General features: G+C 36.8%; 1 protein-coding gene across 1 annotated transcript in view; it reads left to right on the plus strand.

Annotated features, from left to right (window-relative positions):
* The window catches only part of ADAMTS19 (ADAM metallopeptidase with thrombospondin type 1 motif 19), a 250726-nt gene that overhangs the window by 162440 nt on the left and 68003 nt on the right, over positions 1–20283 (plus strand). The window contains exons 14-16 of the mRNA XM_028103681.2: positions 589–716; positions 5112–5232; positions 11387–11467. Coding sequence (XP_027959482.1) covers positions 589–716; positions 5112–5232; positions 11387–11467 — 330 coding nt within the window. The remainder of the gene's footprint in view (positions 1–588; positions 717–5111; positions 5233–11386; positions 11468–20283) is intronic.

Here is a 20283-nt window from a genome sequence, read left to right on the forward strand (position 1 = left end):
TGGATGTTCTCATGGGATTGTGTTGCGTTTCTACACATCCTTGTAATGGAAGATCTTAGGAGAATTGCTCATCTTAGAAATTCTTCTTTCTCCATTTAGTAATTTTTCAATTAGAAAATGCCAAATGCATCGGATTGCAAATTCGTGTATGGGAATTTAGAAGTGACACATTAAGAAAGTCTTCATGAACAAAGTAAATCTGAAATAGGCAGAATTCTCAGATGTACTTAAGATAAAGGAGAGTTCATTCCAAAAGATACGAGCAAGAAATGGTGGTGTTTGAAATATTTGGGTGCAAGAGTCATTGGTTTGTGTGTGGTAGAGGTTTGGGGGCAGAAAATAATAAGTGATACATTTTGAAAATAATCTGAAGACATATTTCTTAAGGAGATAAATATTCATTGGACATCTATTTTTTCCCAGGCATCTTCTCATTAACTACTCATAATAACTACTCTAGAGCTACGTTATTGCATTCACATCAAATTATATTTTTTCCTCGAAAAGTGTCCTGAAAAATAAAGCTCGAGATAAAAATATTTATGGAGTAACTTTTGCTCATTTTTTTTTTTTATCCACTCTGTGTAGAAAAACCATGTGCCTTGTTTTGCTCTCCTGTTGGGAAAGAAGAGCCTATTCTTCTGTCAGAAAAAGTGATGGATGGAACTTCTTGTGGATATCAGGGATTAGATGTCTGTGCAAATGGCAGGTGTCAGGTAAGACACTCCAGGAGGGAGACCGTATGTGCTGAGGGAGGCTTTGAGCAGCTCCACAGGATGGTGGAAAGCTCTGCACCAAGATTCAAAAGCTGCAGATGGAGTCCTGATTCAACTGTCATCTTGAGCAAGTCTGATCTGCTTTGAAATTCCCTTTCTTCATGTGTCTAATGAAGGGTTTGGACTAGATAATCTGTAAAATCCATGACTAGCTCAAAGAACCTGAGATTTTTATTCTGGAATGTGCATATTACACATCTAAAATGGCATTTTCTGTCAAAATATTCCAGACCCAAAATTCAAGTACTCCAGTTCTCCATATCTTGTGTCCAAGGCAGAGCCATGTGGCAAAAACTTATAAAATCAGTCCTATTACTTAATATTACGGTATTTTCAACATACTGGAATCAACTGATTTTTAAATATATATATATATATATATTCAAATTTCTTAAAATGCTTCAACATTTCATTTGCTCTTATCTTTCTTTTTAAAAACAATCTCCATTTACTACATGCATTTATGCACGCTTCGTTTATCTTTAGGAAAGGACAGTAAGTGTGGACAGCATAGTGGGAAGATCAAAGGCTGGAACTTTAAAGTTGCTACTTATAATTCCACCACTGTCTCACGTTGGCTAACCCCCTAGGAGATTAATGGGCAGAAAGATTAATGCCAAGTGTCTTCAGGATCAACATCCATGTTGGGAGGGGAAGAAGACAGGGTTGGGCACAGGGAAAAAGGGAGCTATGCTACAGTCACAACAGGACCTCAGCCCACCCTGTGAGGGGCATGGAAGCCGGCATGGCTCTTTAGAGTTGTCCTCATTTGTGGTGAGAAAACCAGGCCTTTTTACCCCTAACATCTAGCTGCAAAGTACACCAGGAGGGGGATGGGACCTTGGGAAAGGCAGTTTTCTTCAGACTAAGCAATTTCTTCCAAGGGCTGATGGCTGAGAGCCATCAGCTGATAAAGTGGGTGGGCATGGGAAGGAAATAAATCCCTTAGTTATGAAAGAGGTATCTGAGTGGAGCAACGGTGAATCCATGACAGCCACTAAGAAACTATATTCTCGTGAAAATCACCTAAAACATGTATGCACACGTCAAATGAAGTTTTTAGATCTGTGGTCATTGACTTTTTTGTGCAATACACTCCTTTGAGAATTTGATGAAAAGTTTCCTTTCTTCCCAGAAAAATCCATGTCCGTGCACACGTGCACACAAGCGTGCGTGCCAAAATTTGAAAACAATTTCAAGGTGTGGGTGGATCAAACTGTATTCCAATAGAGACTTATGGAATTCTGGGTAAAAACTTGGAAACAATATGAAATTTAAATGTTTTCCCAGCTCTAAGATTTTATATTTTGCCAGCATGCTATAAGTTTTTTTTTCTTTTTTTTATTATGTTAATCACCATACATTACATCATTAGTTCTTGATGTAGTGTTCCATGATTCATTGTTTGCGTATAACACCCAGGGCTCCATTCAGTACGTGCCCTCTTTAATACCCATCACCAGGCTAACCCATCCCCCCACCCCTTCCCCTCTAGAACCCTCAGTGGGTTTCTCAGAGTCCATAGTCTCTCATGGTTCGTCTTCCCCTCCGATTTCCCTCCCTTCATTTTTCCCTTCCTGCTATCTTCTTTTTTTTTTCTTTAACATATAATGTATTATTTGTTTCAGAGGTACAGGTCTGTGATTCAATTGTGTAAGACTGTTGAATCACAGACCTGTACTTCTGCTATAGAGGTTAAAGCACAGAATCCTGTAATACCATTAACGTAAGAAACAGTCTTATAATTACATTTTAATTTCCTTTATTCTTTAACAGCCTGTATCAGTAACCTGAAATGTAATTTTTCACTTTCCTGTAAAAAAAAAAATCATTGCAGGCATTTACCTATACATATTTTGTTTTCAGACCTGTATGTGGTGCAATTAAAGATTTTAGCTCTATTTCATCATTATTGTAAGTCTGTCAGGTTAGTGCATGTCTTCAATGAATTTGTTCTTCAAAAAAATGTATTTCCCTAACTGTATATGCCAAATACAATAGCCTAAATTGCTATTCTTTTCACTTAACAGTGTTGTGTAAGCCAGGTCTTTTACAGAGTCCCTAGACATCAAAATTATAACAATAGCAACAAAATTCTGCCTAACCGCTTGGTGAATCTGATGGTTATAATTAAAGTTCCATGAACTGGATTGTGCCTTCTGACAGAAGTGGAATACTTCAAGATTCTGGCTTTTTAATTAAAATGCTACATTTTAATGTCTTTCAGTATAATTAAAAGCATGCTACTTTCTTTTTTCTTTCTGACAAGCTCCTATTTTTCAGCTTTGGCTACACAAAATGCACAGCACCGATACTGAATGTAGAATTGTAAACTTGGTGAGGGACAAAGGAGGGCAGTTGAAAATAGCTTTCTCCTCATGACCCATTTTGTCTCTATATTTCTGTCGTGGAAAAGGATAGAAAAAGCCCTTTTCTGTATTATCATGTTATCTGCCCATCTCCAGCATGCTGGTGGTACTTCGGGTGCCCACCACCAGGGCAATGATACTGCCTTTGCAAAATCCTTCAACCTCAACTTTTGGAGATACGTGGGCATATTGTGATAAGTATGGATACTTGAAACTATCAGTTACAAAATAAAAAATCTTTTTTTTTAAAGATTTTATTTATTTATTTGACAGAGAGAGGGAGACAGCTAGAGAAGGAACACAAGCAGGGGGAGTGGGAGAGGGAGAAGCAGGTTCCCTGCTGAGCAGGAAGCCCGATGCGGGGCTCCATCTCAGGACCCTGGGACCATGACCTGAGCCAAAGGCAGACGCTTAACGACTGAGCCACCCAGGCGCCCCCAAAATAAAAAATCTTTTATTCTTATTTTTAAAATGTGTGATTGTTGAGCCATGACATCATGTCTATCCCTGGCCTTTATTTTAGGTTTACAGACTTGTAATATCCCAGTTACAAGGGTTGGAAAGAACTAATAAATTAGTAGGTACTAATTTTTTCAGTCATTTAGCTACTGTTTCTTGGGTTTTTTGTATTTGCCAAGAAACAAGCTAGGGATAGAGCATTATTATTGTTTTTATCATGTCAAAGACCACTCTACACTCTACTGTCAATTTTTCCTCATTTGTATGTAAATGAGAGATTTTTTTTTCAGGTCTTTTTATGGCTCCTGCTTAGTGAGCTCTTCCAGTACCTGTATTTTGAGAATTCCCTGTGATGGCCACCTCTTTCATCCACCACATTCTCTTTATTTCTCCCTGAATAAGCTTTGATTTGCAGATCAAACTTCTCCACTAATGCATTACTTTGTCTACCTCTTGACACTGATAGATCCCCTTGATAAAAGGAAAGGATGCTATATTATGCAGGTTTAATGTGATTTTGGCTTTCTCAGGATATTCATCATGCAGCTGCATTTTATAATCTGCTTTCTTCCCCCACCCGAACACTACCAACACTAACCACAGAAAAGGACCCTGTTTTTGTTTGTGTTTTATTTAAGATGTTAAAAATTCCTCTAAAATAATTGTAACATTATAAATCAGTCTCTCTTGCAACTCCTTCTTGATTAAGGGTAACGGAATAAGCATACCATTTAGTTCTGACAACACTGATATGTTAAATTCTGCCCTTTGAGTATGCACAAGTTTGCAAATTATAATCATATTTTCTGAACATCAGTGGGAGACCAGCATTATTCACTAGAAAAGAGTCAATTATTTTTTTGCCAGAAAATTCATATTAACCATAATTCTTCTGGAAGCAAATTAAAATGAATTCCCCACTGTTCGTATTTTCTTACGGTGGCCATGGGGCCATGGGTTGTGAGCAGCCTTACTCACATTCATGCGCTGAATGCCAAAGCAGATGGGGATAGAAGTTTATTCGTGAACTGTAGTGAAAATAAACATTTATGTTTGATTTTCACAAAGTTAATATTTAATATTTAGCCTTTGCTTTGCAACCACCTTAAGAAGTGAAGCCTGCCATATAATGAAGTGTATCTGTTCTATGTTAAGTAGGATGAAGTAGATTAATAATGTTATATTTAATAGAAATGTGATTTCCTTTGGGGTTTATATAAATTGCATTTGTCTCAATGATGTTTTTCCAAATGGCTTTAGGATACCATTTAATTCTCAATATGGGAAAAATGCCCTCATCACTGTCCTGCTATTTGGTCACTTTATTGATGACATCATTTGACATGAGCTTGCTCTATTAGTTTGCACCAGAAAATATGACATTTTACTAGTTTGTCAATTAGATATGTCTAGTCTGGAGATACTAGGTTTGTTCTAAATTAGTGGTTAAAAAAGCAAAAGGGAAAAAAAACTCACTTTATGATCTACTGTCAATCTCTTGTTACAGAAAGTTGGCTGCGATGGTTTATTAGGGTCCCTCGCCAGGGAAGATCACTGTGGCGTATGCAACGGCAATGGAAAATCATGCAAAATTATTAAAGGGGATTTTAATCATACTAGAGGAGCAGGTAATTTTTTTTAATTTTTTCAAAATTACTAATCCAAACAGTCTTTGAGAACAGAGAGATTACATTGAAGTTGACTTAGAAATCACAGTTCTGACTCCCTAATTGAAGACTTTTGTAATGGGGATTGAGTGATTTTTCGTGATGACATATGATACATGTGACATGAGCCAGAGATTCTAACAAGCCCGTGTCCCATTAATGTAAATATGAAGTCATCTGTTATGCATTTAATAAAGTGTAGCAGAAAGGGAATAATCTAATTTGCATTGGCTAATGTTATCAGGTTTCTTCAGATCTAATTCTCCAATGCGAAGCATGATGTCTAACAGAGAATAAAGATTTGTAACAGCCTAGAGCAGCTATATTGAGAGTACTAGTCTTCAGGTATTCAGCTTTCCATTTTGTTTGTTTTTTCTTAATGTATTTATTCAATTTGAAGGAATAAGATTTTAGAAATAGAGAACCTGTAGCAGTGTGGCATAGTGGAAGTGGTAGCAGGGAGAGTCAGGAGATGTAGGATAATGTTCCAGATACATTAATAATGGGAAGTCATCCCCTCTTCTCTTGTATCCTCACCTATAAATACTGGTACCCCAGGGATGTGAGAATGAAATGACCATGAATGATCCATGTAGTGTGAGTTTTAAAGTGATCCACAACAAAATGTGATAGTGTTTGTATTGAAATATAATGACCCACAGGTTTGCTTTATATGTAGAAAACACCTTATCCTCCAGCTTACTGGGAGTAAGCAGACATTTACATTAGCATCTTACCTGGGCGCCTTCTCAACATTCTTTAGTACTTATGATTATATTTTCATCAATATTAGTATGCTTCTATTACATACCTCAGCTTTTTCCTATCTTAAATTCCTTTCTTGTTCAAATATCAAAAATATCTGAGACTAAAGAATGTTTTAGTTTGAATACAAAGACCAATCCATTTGTGTCTGAATAATCAAGAAAACTGAGTTCATTCTGGATAAAAGAGTCCTTCAAAAAAGAAAATTAGACATAGCCCTCTGAAATGGAATATAACCTTTTGATAGGCCCCAGCAGAATAAAAGATAAGTGAGCTTGAAGATCTTGAAGCCTAAAAATAGCTAAGGCCCAGGGTAAATTGCAGATCAAAATCTCAGCTTCCAAAGCTGTGAAAAATGTGACAGGTCCTACGAGTCAAAATCTGCCAGAACTCATTTAGAAAAGTCATACTTTGCTGTAATGGCCTCTCAGACTTTCAACGAAGAAGTACAATTATAAGAAGCTTTCCAGGATGATTGTAGTGGAGGAGGGCTTACAATATAGAAGTTCAAATGAAGTCTGAAAGACCAAAGAGATTTTTTAAAGATGCAAGAATTTTTGAAGAATATTCTTGCATGGTTATTTAATACGCATGGAAACAGTTCACTGAAGATTACTGATCACATTCAGCACTGACATCTTTATTTAGTTGTAGTAACACTTTATTTTTCCACTAAGCATAGAAAACAGAAATACCAGTTTAGAAAATGAGTGATGCTTTTCATTCTGACTGCAGTTGTGTGGGTACATTTTCCCCCAGATTTCTACTTCAAACCTCCTTTGTTTTTATTGCACTTTGATTTCTACTTTTGTTCATTTGTTCATTTGCTATTCGTAATTTGTGTTAATGGAAGCTATTATTTGGAAAATGTCTGAGATGCCTTAAATACTGGGAATATTGGAGACTAATAATGTTGCTTTTTTTCCTTCCAACTCTATGCCAGTTTCACATGACTCTCAGGGAAGAGACTAGAATTGTTAGCTTGAACCATAAGGTCCTGCATGGTGTTGTCCTTACCTGTCTCTCCAGGATCATCTCACACCAGCATTCCTTTCCTTTCCAGATTTCTTACAGATGCTCAAACTCACCACGCTCCCTCCAGCACCTTGCATTTAAAAATATGGTTCTGTTAGCTTTCTCTTAGCTTTGCTCGGTTCATTTCTAGACGTCACTTAGATCTCAGTTCAAATGGCACTTCTTCAGTGAACACTGAACAACCTCTACCTCCCATCACTAACAACTTGTTCAGTGACACCATATTTGTATCCCATGGTGAGGCTCTAATCACATTTGTAAGTTTACATTTACTTGTCTTTGTTTCCCCTGTAGTCTTTAAGATCATGCGGAAAAATCTCCTGACTATTTTTGTTTAACGCCATATTCCCCATGACCAGCATATGTATGATCCATTAATATTTATTAACATAATTAATAATGAAACATTTTTTAGTAAGTTTAAAAAACAAAAATCTGTGTAAGTCCCTAATTATATCATGGGTTTCATCTACTTGTGACTTAAAGAATGTTGTGTTCATTTCTCTGGAGACAATTTTATCCTTATAGTTTATGGACTTCCTAGAATTTCTTGAAGGAATTGCAGCCTTCTTTGGTCCAGTTGGCCATGCACACTGTATATATTGTATGAGTAACACATGTGCAGACACATGTGGGTGTTTTCAGTCCCTGTGCTCTATTTAGAGTTTGCTAAATCATTTTGGTTGGAGCTAGAAAATAAACTTGAGGAGATTTTTTTTTCCTCAGTGCATTTATCATGTCTTTCATTTTAACTTGCCTAGCTGCAGAATAAGTTTTTAAAGGAATTTTTAAAGATAATTTGTATTTTTGGCTGGTTGTGGAATTAGATAGTTACCAATATATACTAGGAAGAAACTGGGCATAAAATGTGTTACTCTTAGGGGAAGAGATGATGATACTGATCCTGTATAAGGAACACATGCTCTGAGACTTTTGGTTTGTATGTTTGGCATAGCAGTAGGAGAGAAATTGTGTTATGTATTCTATTTTATGAAACAGTGGCAGCGGGTCATAGCTGGAAGCACGTAGTGGAATCAGATCTGAGGTCAAAGCTTTGATCAGCTAATTACTGACACAGCAGTCTTGAAAATGGCATTTTTCCCCTCTACTTTTATTTTCTCATCTATCAAATGAGAAATGTAGTATCTACCTTGGATGTTATCATTATGATTAAATGAATAATTTATGTAAATTGCCTATAGTAGTATCTAGCACATAGCAGTTGTTCAAAATGTGACATTTATCATTATCATTACCACGAAGATAATGACTGCTGTTGGCATCTTAAGAGGTCTGTTTAAGAACGGGATCTCTGGTTATTAAATAAGATGTTTTTGTGTACAAAGCCAACTATCCAACATGAGGATCAAATTTACAATGTGGACATCACAGACTTTATTCCAACTGCTAAATTTGGCAATAGCCACTCTCGTATTCACTGATTTAAATATATGTTAACTAACTAGAATTTAAATAAAAACTTGAAAAAAAGTGCATTCTTAATTGTGCTAAATGACTTCATTATTGAAAACTATCTAAGTCCCCCAGTCATTGGCTATCTCTCGTCGAATGTCTTTGCTCAGTATTTCTCTCCCTCCCTTCTTTAAACTCAGTCTAAACTCACCTGTCCTTTAAGCCATTCCAGTTGAGTAATAGAGAATTGTTCCAGATATATCCATGAGCTTAGATATATCTGGTGTCCTAATGCACAGCAAATCTCTGAGTTTCCTGCTAAACCCGAATAGGAATTGACAGTTACTCCCTCTACTTCTTGCTCTTTCTACTCTTCTTTCTTAACATCCTGCCATTTAACCTCTTCTCCAAATACTTTACTGAATTCTTTTGCTCAGAGATTAACAGTCACCTCTTGATTGTGACATCTGATGGGCTCTCCTTTGTCACCTTTCTCTTTGATTCTTATACAGCTTTGGACACAGCTGACCAGTGGCTCCCCTGGAGGTAATCCAATCCATAGAATTCCACTGGACCAAAAGAGCCAGATCTCCAGGTCTTCTTGTGATTATTCCTTCTCCGGATTCTTTTTTATTTTCAGTCTGGTGAAAACGATGGCTGTCCTTGGTTGAGTCCTGCACTTCTCTTCTCTCCATTTTCTCCAATTACTTTCATGGCTGATATTACTGCCTCACAAAAGTACTCCGCTCGCCTGACTTTTGTCTAGAGTTCCAGATGTTCCACAGTTCTTAGCAGCTATTTTTTACTAGTGTGTTACACTGTTTTGTTAAGTACAGATTGCAAAGTCGAACTTATCAGATTACTACCAAAACTTGACTTCCATGTTCTTATAAACTATGGCTGCATTCTCACAGAAGTAATAACGCATTGTGTTCAGTGTTTATTTCCCCACTTTCTGTTGGTTGTCAAGTTCAGATTTTTTTTTTTTCTTCACAGGGCCCTCTTGATTTTCTTCCTTGGTCTCTCATATTCCTGGGATTTTATAGTAACTTCCTGACACTGTTATCTACAACTATATCACTAAGTATCCTACATACTGTTGTCAGATGAAGCTTCTCCAAACCAGTGTCTAACTACCAAGTTCCTTGTTATAGAATGTTCACTAGCTTCAGATGGATCAATTCAGTGTCTTGGGCATGCATATGTCTTTAACAGAGACATATTCTAACATCTTCTCTTTCTGATACAATTATTTTATTGGTATGTTACTAAAAATATTACTGACTCTCTTACTTCTCTTTTCATACAGCAAACTCATACTTTTTCTATACATATCCAAATCCTGTCCATTCTTCAGGGACAGTTCATCTGTTTACTTCTTGATGAAGCTTTCCTTGACTCTCTGAAATGTTCTGTGAATTAGAGTGATTCCAGCTGATGCCAGTGTTTCTCAAACATGAGTACTGTATATAACAATTTAAAAGGAAAACAAGAAAAAAATCCCACTTCTGTGAGTTAAAAATAGCAGTGAATCTTTTGAGTGATGATGTGATCAGGTTAGGAGGACAGTTGAAACATTGGTTTATATTCTTAAGCAGGGAATTAACCATATCATCTTGCATATGATCTCTTTTACATAATTTTGGAAGTTTTTTTGAATTCATATTTGTAAAAGGTATTTTTGCCTTGTCTTTCTAATTTCATTATGAGCTCATTGAGTGCCCAGATCTTCTTACTGTACTTCTATGTATAAATGGGCAAGTAAGCATTTGTTTCTATTTTCATTGCTGCATATTTGTTCATGTATCAAAGTGATAGTCCTTGTATGGTTTGGTGTTACTAAAAATGGTTAAATTGGATAAGCAGTGTTCACTAGTGGAAATTATTATTCAAAAAGCACATGCCTCGAATTCCATCCACTGCCACCAGGTGGGGTGTATGCTACCTTTGGGTGTACACCAATAATTTTAAACAATTTCAGGAATTCGAATAATTAATCAACACATGACAATTCTGGGATTTGTTATTGTGCCTTTTAAAAACTAACTTTGAAGTTAGACTTTGATCAGATATATGTAACTATCCAGATATTAAGAAGAATATTAAACATTATTATATACATCATATTATTATAATTTAAATAACTATTCAGCCTAAGTAGATGTCTGCTCTATCACTATTCTGCACTAAATGAAGTCTTAATTTTGACTTCTGCACACTCTCTTCTTTCTCACTTTATTTTATTATCTTATTTCACTTTGAGTATTATATTCCTAACCTCTGCTGAAAAACCTTTCCTAGGAAACATCTAAATGTGCCTTCCTTCTAGCTGTTTGACATCGTCCAGGATGACGCCAGATTGCTTGGTGTGGCCTGACACTTACTTGTCTCCAGCCCCAGTTTCAAAACCCTTTGTTAATTACCTAAGGGAGGGCTTGGTCTCTCTTGTCCTATATTCAGCTACCCAGGCACCTGATCCTGCCATCTGTATTTTCTCCTGCTACATTTCCTTCTTCCCCACATATTCTAACTTAAAGGAGTTTCATGAACAAAATCTGAGGTTATTCGCTTTGTTCCAAGATCTACTGTGTTTCTGAATGGGCTGGACCATTGTGCTTTTTTTCACCCTCATACTTCATGAGATATCAATGAGCTTTTTTCTTTACATAACATACAATTACCTGTTTGCCCTCAATAGTGCCATAGACTCCACATCTTTCCAAGAAACTTCTCCACTTGAAACTATGACAGCTTTTATATCCAACTTTTTTTCTTTGTGTAGGTATTGAAATATCATAGCAAAAACCAAAACCAAAAGGAAAAAAGGAGAGGGGCAAGTCAATTAAGAAAAGAGATCTTAAAAGAACTCGTGATTTATTTCATGTTTTATTGACTCTTGCAGGTTATGTAGAAGTGCTGGTGATACCTGCTGGAGCAAGAAGAATCAAAGTTGTGGAGGAGAAGCCGGCACATAGCTATTTAGGTAACCTGACACAGAGCCGATCCAAGTACGAGCCCCCCTCCCCCTGCCCTGACAGTTCTCTGATGACGAGGACATCAGTCTGTTTCTAGTTACATGTTTGAATTTCCCAGGAAGCACCTCTTGTCATATCAAGTAGGAATTTCTTTCCTTCTCTCCCGGGGACTTACCAGAGCAAAAGCAATCTGGTTGTCTATGTTTTTGGGAGAGTATAAATTACTTCCACATGTTAGTCCATGTTTAAAAAAAAAAACACTCGTTGGAGGATTTAGGTATGTTTTATTTCATATATATGCACATATATATTTCATAAATGTATTTATTTCATATATACATACACATACATATACACATTTATTGCATGTGCAAATTCACATATATGTGTGTATATACATATATATGAATGATTAGAAATAGAAAATCTTGTGGGATTCTTAAAAAAGATTCTGATATACTGAACAGACTTAATCTTTTAATGGGAAAGGATGCTGTCTCTTGCTTCACTTCAGGTATTTTCACCTATGAAGAGAGTATTTTAAATTTTTAAATATTGCATCTGGAAAGAATGGTATCAGCCGTTTTAATTAGGCCAGTTAGTGATTTTAAATATATGAAAAAAATACTCAGTTGCCAAAATACATATTGTTTATATATCAAAATTACAAACCAATTAAGTCATGTGAAATGATCATCTATAGTTATGGCATCCCTGGATAAAGGGATCTAATGTGATTAGGTCTGAAAAAGAGTAAAGTTTCTCCCAGAATTTAAACATTGTATTTATATTGTCTTTAAAGAAAGCCTGCATGTCTTTTTTTTTCTTAAAAGAAATAATGTTCTCATTATTCTTTCTCAAAAGAAATAATATCCCAAGGGAAACGCTTTGTACATGAAAAATAACCCAATATTACATGATTGTTTCTACTTTGCGATATTAAAAATAGTCTACTCTTGGACTGAGTTATTTTTCTCATTAGGGTTTGCTTTCTAGGAGTAGGAAAATATGAGGAAAGGGGACAGTAAAAAGAAATCCTCTGTCATGTGACACACTCATTAGTTTGTTATTATTAATTACCAATTTCATCTACTTTTACCTGCTAGGTTTTTAAATTCATTTTAAGTGCAAGTGAATCATCCCAGATATCCAAATTGAGATTAAAACTAAAACCTGTTTTTTGGAGACACTGTATGAAACCGAGACAATTTCAGGACATTCGTTCAATAACCAACAATTGGCTCCTACACTTGGGAATATGTTTTCTTTTTTCCAAGCTGGAAAGGAATATGGATGTCTTAAATGGAATGTTCTCATATTCTGTAAAACTCGACATTGTACTATGATTTTTAGTAACTTAACAAATGTGACTAAAATAACCAGCCAGTTTTACAGATGGGACATCTCCATGCTCTAATTCCTTATTCCTAGGCTCTTTGACCAATCCAGTCTTGTTTCTGTCTCCTCTCTGACAAAGGGAGTTACTATAAAGTCAGCAAATGCCCTCCGTATTAACACATCCAATGGCCACCATTCATTCAATACTTTCTTCTTTTGACTTTGAATACTTGAGGCTCCCTACCTCATCGGATGCCCCTTACTGGTCTCTTTCGATGGATTGTCCTCCTCTACATGTTTTCCACATGTTCCCATACTGTGGGTCTCAAGCCTGGGCCCTGCGCCCTTCCTTGCTGTCCTGTCACCCTAGGGAATCCCATCTAGCTCTGTTGCTTGACATGTTTATTGGATGTAAATTATCAGATATCTCGTGTACCTGAGAAATAAGAAGTCTAAGTCAAAAATTGTATTCTCACCCCATGCTGAAACTTCTTCCTCCTTCAGTGTACCCTGCTACAGTCTGTGTCACTGTATGGTTATCTTAGGAGTTCTCTATCACGTACCACCCATTTAATGTATTCTCTCACAGTTTTGGAGGCCATAGTAGTTTCACTGGACCAAAAATCAAGGCATCTGCAAAGCTGTGCTCTCTCTGGAGACCCTAGGGGAGCATTCACTCCTTGCCTCCTCCAGCTTCTGGTGGCTGCCAGCATTCTTTGGCTTGTGACCGCATCATTCCATTGCCTGCCTCCCTAGTGTCCTTGACATCTCTTCTTTTTCTGTCTTCAAAGTTCTCTCTTCCTACCTCTTCTAAGGATACATGTGATTTTATTTCAGACCCACTTGGACTATCTAGAATAATCTCCCCATGTCAAGATCCTTACTCATATCTGCAAAGTTATTTATTTATTTGCCATATAAGTTAGCATTCATAGGTTCCAGGGATTCAGAAATTGATATTTTTTTCCTTAATAACACTTGTTTTTTTAACTGGGGTGAAATACATGCAACATAAAATTTACCATCTTAACTATGGTAAGTGTACATTTCAGTGACTCTGAGTGCATCGCTTTGTTTTGCAACCACCACCGCCGTCCATCTCCAGAACTGTTCTCATCTTGCAAAACTGAAACTCTGTCCCCCTTAACAGTAACTCTCCATTCCCCTCTCCTCCCATTCCCTGGTAACCACCATTATGCTTTCTGTCTTCATGAATTTGACCACTTTGCATATGTGGAATCATATTCTCTCTATGTGAAAATCTCTTCTTTTGTTCTTTCATAGGAACAGTAACTTCTTTTGTGACTATCTTATATCACTTAGGATAATCTCCTCAAGATTTAATCATGCTGTTGCATGTGTCAAAATTTCCTTCCTTTTTAAGGCCAAATAGTATTTCATGATATGCATATACCACATTTTGCTCATCCGTTGGTTCATCCATGGATACTTGGGCTGCTTCCACATGTTAGCTATTACGAATAATGTTGTGAATAATAATGTGGGTGTACAAATATCTCTTCAAGATCCGGCTTTTCATTCTTTTGAGTATATTCCCAGAAGTAGAATTGCTGTGTATTATGGTAATTCTATTTCTAATTTTTTTAGGAACTGCCACACCCTTTTCCACAGTTCTGTACTATTTTCCCTTCCCACTAACAGCATGCAAGTGTTCCAGTTTCTGTATTTTCTTACTAACTCTTTTTTTAAAAGATTTTGTTTATTTATTTGAGAGAGATAGAAAACAAGAGAGAGAGAGAGAGAGAGCAAACACTAGCAGGGGGGAGGGGCAGAGGGAGAAGGAGAAGCAGACTCCCTGCTGAGCAGGGAGCCCCACTCGGGATTCGATCCCAGGACCCTGGGATCATGACCTGAGCCGAAGGCAGATGCTTAACCAACTGAACCACCCAGTGCCCCACTTCTTACCAACTTTTGTTTTCCCTTTATTCAGGTAGTAGCCATCCTAATGGGTGTGAGGTGATTTTTCATGTGGTTTTGATTTGCACTTCCCTAATGATTAGTGATGTTGAAAACCTTTTCATGTACTTCTTGGCCATTTGCATATCTTCTTTAAAGAAATGTCTATTCAAGTCTTTTGTCCATTTTTGAAATAGGTTGTTTGATTCATTGTTGCTGTTGATGATGATGATGAGTTTTAGGAGGTTGCTGTATGTTCTGGATATTAACCCCTTATTAGATATATGATTTACAAATATTTTCTCCCATTCTGTTAATGGTGTCTTTTGATACGCAAAAGTTTTTAAATTTCATGAAGTTTGTCTGTTTTTCTTTTATCACCTGTGCCTTTCGTGCCATATCCAAGGAGTCACTGCCAAATTCAATATTGTAAAGTTTTGCCTTATGTTTGCTTCTAAGACTTTTATGGTTTTAGGTCTTACATTTAGATCTTTGATTCATTTTGAGTTAATTTTTGTAGATAGTGTTAGTCAAGTGTACAACTTCATTTTTCTGCATGTGGATACTCTGTTTTCTCAGTACCACTGGTAGAAGGACTGCCCTTTCTCTGTTGAATGATCTTGGCACCCTTGTAGAAAATCATTTGGCTCCATATGCAAAGGCTTATTTCTGGGTTCTCTGTTCTATTCCATTTGTCTATATGTCTGTTTTTATGTCAGCAGCATACTGTTTTGATTACACTAGCTTTCTAGTAAGTTTTCAGATCAGGAAGTATGAGTCTCCAGCTTTGTTCCTCTTTTTCCAGTGTGTTTTGGCTATTCAGGGTTACTTGAGATTCCATATGGATTTTAGGATAAGTTTTATTATTTCTGTAAAAAAAGGCCATTGGAATTTTGGTAAGGATTGCATTGAATTTGTAGATCACTTTGATAATATTGACATCTTAACAGTTTTAAGTCTTCCAATCCATGAACCTGGGATGTGTTTCCATTTATTTATGTCTTCTTTAATTTCTTTCAGCAATGTGTTCTGGTTTTTATTGTATAAGTCTTTCACCCCCTCAGTTGAGTTAATTATTTTTGATACTATTGTATATAGATTGCTTTCTTAATTTCCTTTTCAGATTGTTCAGTGTTAATGTATAGAAATGCAGCTGCTTTTCTGTGTGTTGACTTTGTAATCCTGCTACTTTTAAAACAGGCTTTTTTGTATGTGTGTGTAGAATCTTTAGGGTTTTCTACATAGAAGATCATACGATCTGTAATCAGAAATAATTGTATTTCTTCCTCTGTGATTTGAATGCCTTTTATACTTGTGAATTCAGTTTGCTGGTATAGTGTTGAGAATTTTTGCATCAGTGTTCATAAGAGAAATGGTCTGTAATTTTGTGTTTTTGTCTGGCTTTGGTAGCAAAGAATGAGTTAGGCCTCATACTGTGAGTTAGGAAGTCTTCCCTCCAATTCACTTCTTTAGAAAATATGAGGATTGATGTTAGTTCTTCTTTACATGTTTTGTAGAATTTGCCAATGAAGCCATAACATCCAGCACTTTTCTTTTGGGGGATATTTTTGATTACTGACTCAGTGTCCTTACTAATGATAGATATTTTTAGGATTTCTATTTCTTTGTGATTCAGTCTTTGTAAGTTTTGTGTTTCTAGGAATTTGTACATTTCATTTAGGTTATCCAATTTGTTACCATACAAATTTTTAAAATTTTTGTTGAAGTATAGTTGACATACAATGTTATATTAGTTTCAGGTGCACAGTATAGTGATTCAACAGTTTTATACATTGCACAGTGCTCACCATGACAAATGTAGTTGTCGTCTGTCACCATACAATTATTTTAGTATACTTGACCATATTCCCCATGCTCTACTTTTAATACCCATAACTTTATTTTATAACTGGAAGTTGGTACTTCTTAATCCCCTTTACCTATTTCATCCATCCTTCCACCATCCACTGCTACCAGTTTGTTTTCTATATCTATTAGTCTGTTTCTGTTTCTGTTTTTGTTTGCTTGTTTGTTTGTGACTCCACATATGAGTGAAATCACATTGTCTTTCTTTGTCTGATTCATTTCACTGAGCATAATACCCTCTAGGTCCCTCTGTGTTGTCAAAAATGACAAGAGCCTGTTTTTTATGGGTGAGTAATATTCTGTTTTATATATATATGTGTGTGTGTGTGTGTATGTGTGTGTATATATATATATATGTGTGTGTGTATGTGTGTGTATATATATATATATATATATACACACACATACACACACCATCTCTTATTTATCCATTTATCTATTGATGGACACTTAGGTTACTTCCATATCTTGGCTATTGTAGATAATGTTGCAATAAACATAGGGGTGCAGATATCTTTTAGAATTAGTATTTTCATTTTCTTTGGGTAAATACCCAAAGGTAGAATTACTGGATCATATTTTTATCTTTAATTTTCTGAGGAACTTCCATACTGTCTTCCAGAGTGGCTGCACCAGTTTACTCTCCCACCAACAGTGCATGAGGATTCCTTTTTCTCTACATCCTCGCCAAAGCTTGTTATTTCTTGTCTGTTTGATCCTAGCCATCCTGACTGGTGTGAGGATTATTTATAGTAACTTTCTTATAATCCTTTTGATTTCTGTAGCATCAGCTGTAATGTCCCCACTTTCATTTCTGACTTTTTAGTTGTCTTTTTTTTTTTTTTTTTTGCTTCCTTAGTCAATACAGCTAAAGTTACATTGTTTTTGGTGACCTTTTCAAAAAACCAACTTCTGGTTTTGTTGATTTTCTCTATTATTTTAAATTCTATTCTCTATTTCATTTATCTCTGCTCTAATCTTTATTATTTTCTTCCTTCTGGTAGCTTTGGGTTTAGTTTATTCTTCTTCTAGTTCCTTAAGTTGTGAAGTTAGGTTGTTAATTTGAGATGTTTGTTCTTTTTTTTTATGTTTTTATTGTTATGTTAATCACCATACATTACATCATTACCTTTTGATGTAGTGTTCCATGATTCATTGTTTGTGCATAACACCCAGTGCTCCACGCAGAATGTGCCCTCTTTAATACCCATCACCAGGCTAACCCATCCCCCCACCCCCTCCCCTCTAGAACCCTCAGTTTGTTTTTCAGAGTCCATCGTCTCTCATAGTTCATCTCCCCCTCCAACTTACTCCCCTTCATTCTTCCCCTCCTGCTATCTTCTTCTTTTTTTTTCTTAACATATATTGCATTATTTGTTTCAGAGGTACAGATCTGTGATTCAACAGTCTTGCACAATTCACAGTGCTCACCATAGCACATACCCTCCCCAATGTCTATCACCCAGCCACCCCCTCCCTCCCACCCCCCACCACTCCAGCAACCCTCAGTTTGTTTCCTGAGATGAAGAATTCCTCATATCAGTGAGGTCATATGATACATGTCTTTCTCTGATTGACTTATTTCACTCAGCATAATACCCTCCAGTTCCATCCACGTCGTTGCAAATGGCAAGATCTCATTCCTTTTTATGGCTGCATAATCTTCCATTGTGTACATATACCACATCTTCTTTATCCATTCATCCATCGATGGACAACATCTTGGCTCTTTCCACAGTTTGGCTATTGTGGACATTGCTGCTATAAACATTGGGGTGCACGTACTCCCTCGGATCCCTACATTTGTATCTTTGTGGTAAATACCCAGTAGTGCAATTGCTGGATCGTATGGTAGCTCTATTTTCAACTGTTTGAGGAACCTCCATACTGTTTTCCAGAGTGGCTGCACCAGCTTGCATTCCCACCAACAGTATAGGAGGGTTCCCCTTTCTCCACATCCCCGCCAACATCTGTTGTTTCCTGACTTGTTAATTTTAACCATTCTGACTGGTGTGAGGTGGTATCTCATGGAGGTTTTGATTTGGATTTCCCTGATGCCGAGCGATGTGGAGCACTTTTTCATGTGCCTGTTGGCCATTTGGATGTCTTCTTTGGAAAAATGTCTGTTCATGTCTTCTGCCCATTTCTTGATTGGATTATTTGTTCTTTGGGTGTTGAGTTTGATAAGTTCCTTATAGATTTTGGATACTAGCCCTTTATCTGATATGTCATTTGCAAATATTTTCTCCCATTCTGTTGGTTGTCTTTTGGTTTTGTGGACTGTTCCTTTTGCTGTGCAAAAGCTTTTTATCTTGATGAAATCCCAATAGTTCATTTTTGCCCTTGCTTCCCTTGCCTTTGGCGATGTTTCTAGGAAGAAGTTGCTGCGGCTGAGGTCGAAGAGGTTGCTGCCTGTGTTCTCCTTTAGGATTTTGATGGACTCCTGTCTCACGTTTAGGTCTTTCAACCATTTGGAGTCTATTTTTGTGTGTGGTGTAAGGAAATGGTCCAGTTTCATTCTTCTGCATGTGGCTGTCCAATTTTCCCAACACCATTTGTTGAAGAGACTGTCTTTTTTCCACTGGACATTCTTTCCTGCTTTGTCGAAGATGAGTTGACCATAGAGTTGAGGGTCCATTTCTGGGCTCTCTATTCTGTTCCATTGATCTATGTGTCTGTTTTTGTGCCAGTACCATACTGTCTTGATGATGACAGCTTTGTAATAGAGCTGGAAGTTGTTTGTTGTTTTTTTTGAGAGAGAGATTGGGTGCACACATGTGGGGAGGAGGTAGGGGCAGAGGGAGAGGGAAAGAGAGAGAATCTTAAGCAAGCTCCATGCTCTGCATGGAGCCTGACTCAGGGTTCCATCTCATGACCCTGAGGTCATGACCCGAGCCAAAATGAAGATTCAGACACTTAATGAGCCACCCAGGCTTCCCAAGGTCTTTCTTCTCTTTTCATGTGTTTGTTGCTCTAAATTTCCCCCATCATACTGCTTTTGCTGTGTCCTCTACATTTTGCTGCGTTGGGTTTTCATATCCATTTGTCTCAAGATATTTTCTAACTTCCTTGTAATTTCTTCTTTAATCCATTGGCTTTTTGAGTGTGTTATTTCATTTCCACATTTGTGATTTTTGCAGTTTTCCCTGTGGTTGATCTCTAATCTAACTTCATCCCTTGATAGTCAGAGAAGGTACTTTGTAATGATATCTCTTAGGACATGGCTATCTTCTCAGGGACCATTATTTATCCCACCATAGTTAATAATTTGTATCAACTAGTTTATACCAGTGCTAGTTCTCCTTGATGACTGTCTTTATCACTCTAATGCATCAGCGAGTCCTGTCAGATACTCAAATGTATCACGTTCTCTCCATAACCACTGTGACCCATCACCAAGTCAGTCCCTGCTGCCCTGTCCAGCTTTATCTCCTTTAGAGCATTTATCACCATCACCATCTGAGTTTTCTTATCTGTTCACATGTGTGCTTTTATATTGTGTATCTCCATGGTTAATTCTGAAGGCAGGGATCATGTTGCACGGAGCTTCACTTGCAATAACTCAAGCAGACTCTGGCACACAGAAAGTAATAAAGACTTTTTATGAGTGAATTTTAATTAAGAAAAGATGGTTCATACTTGTATAGTAATTAGTATGGGCCACTTCATTAAATATATCTGTTAAGTAAATCCTCACATCTCT

This window comes from Eumetopias jubatus, unplaced genomic scaffold (assembly GCF_037043125.1).
Source record: "Eumetopias jubatus isolate StellerSeaLion01/CBP00866 unplaced genomic scaffold, mEumJub1_p1.0 scaffold_5, whole genome shotgun sequence".
NCBI classification, from domain to species: Eukaryota; Metazoa; Chordata; class Mammalia; order Carnivora; family Otariidae; genus Eumetopias; species Eumetopias jubatus.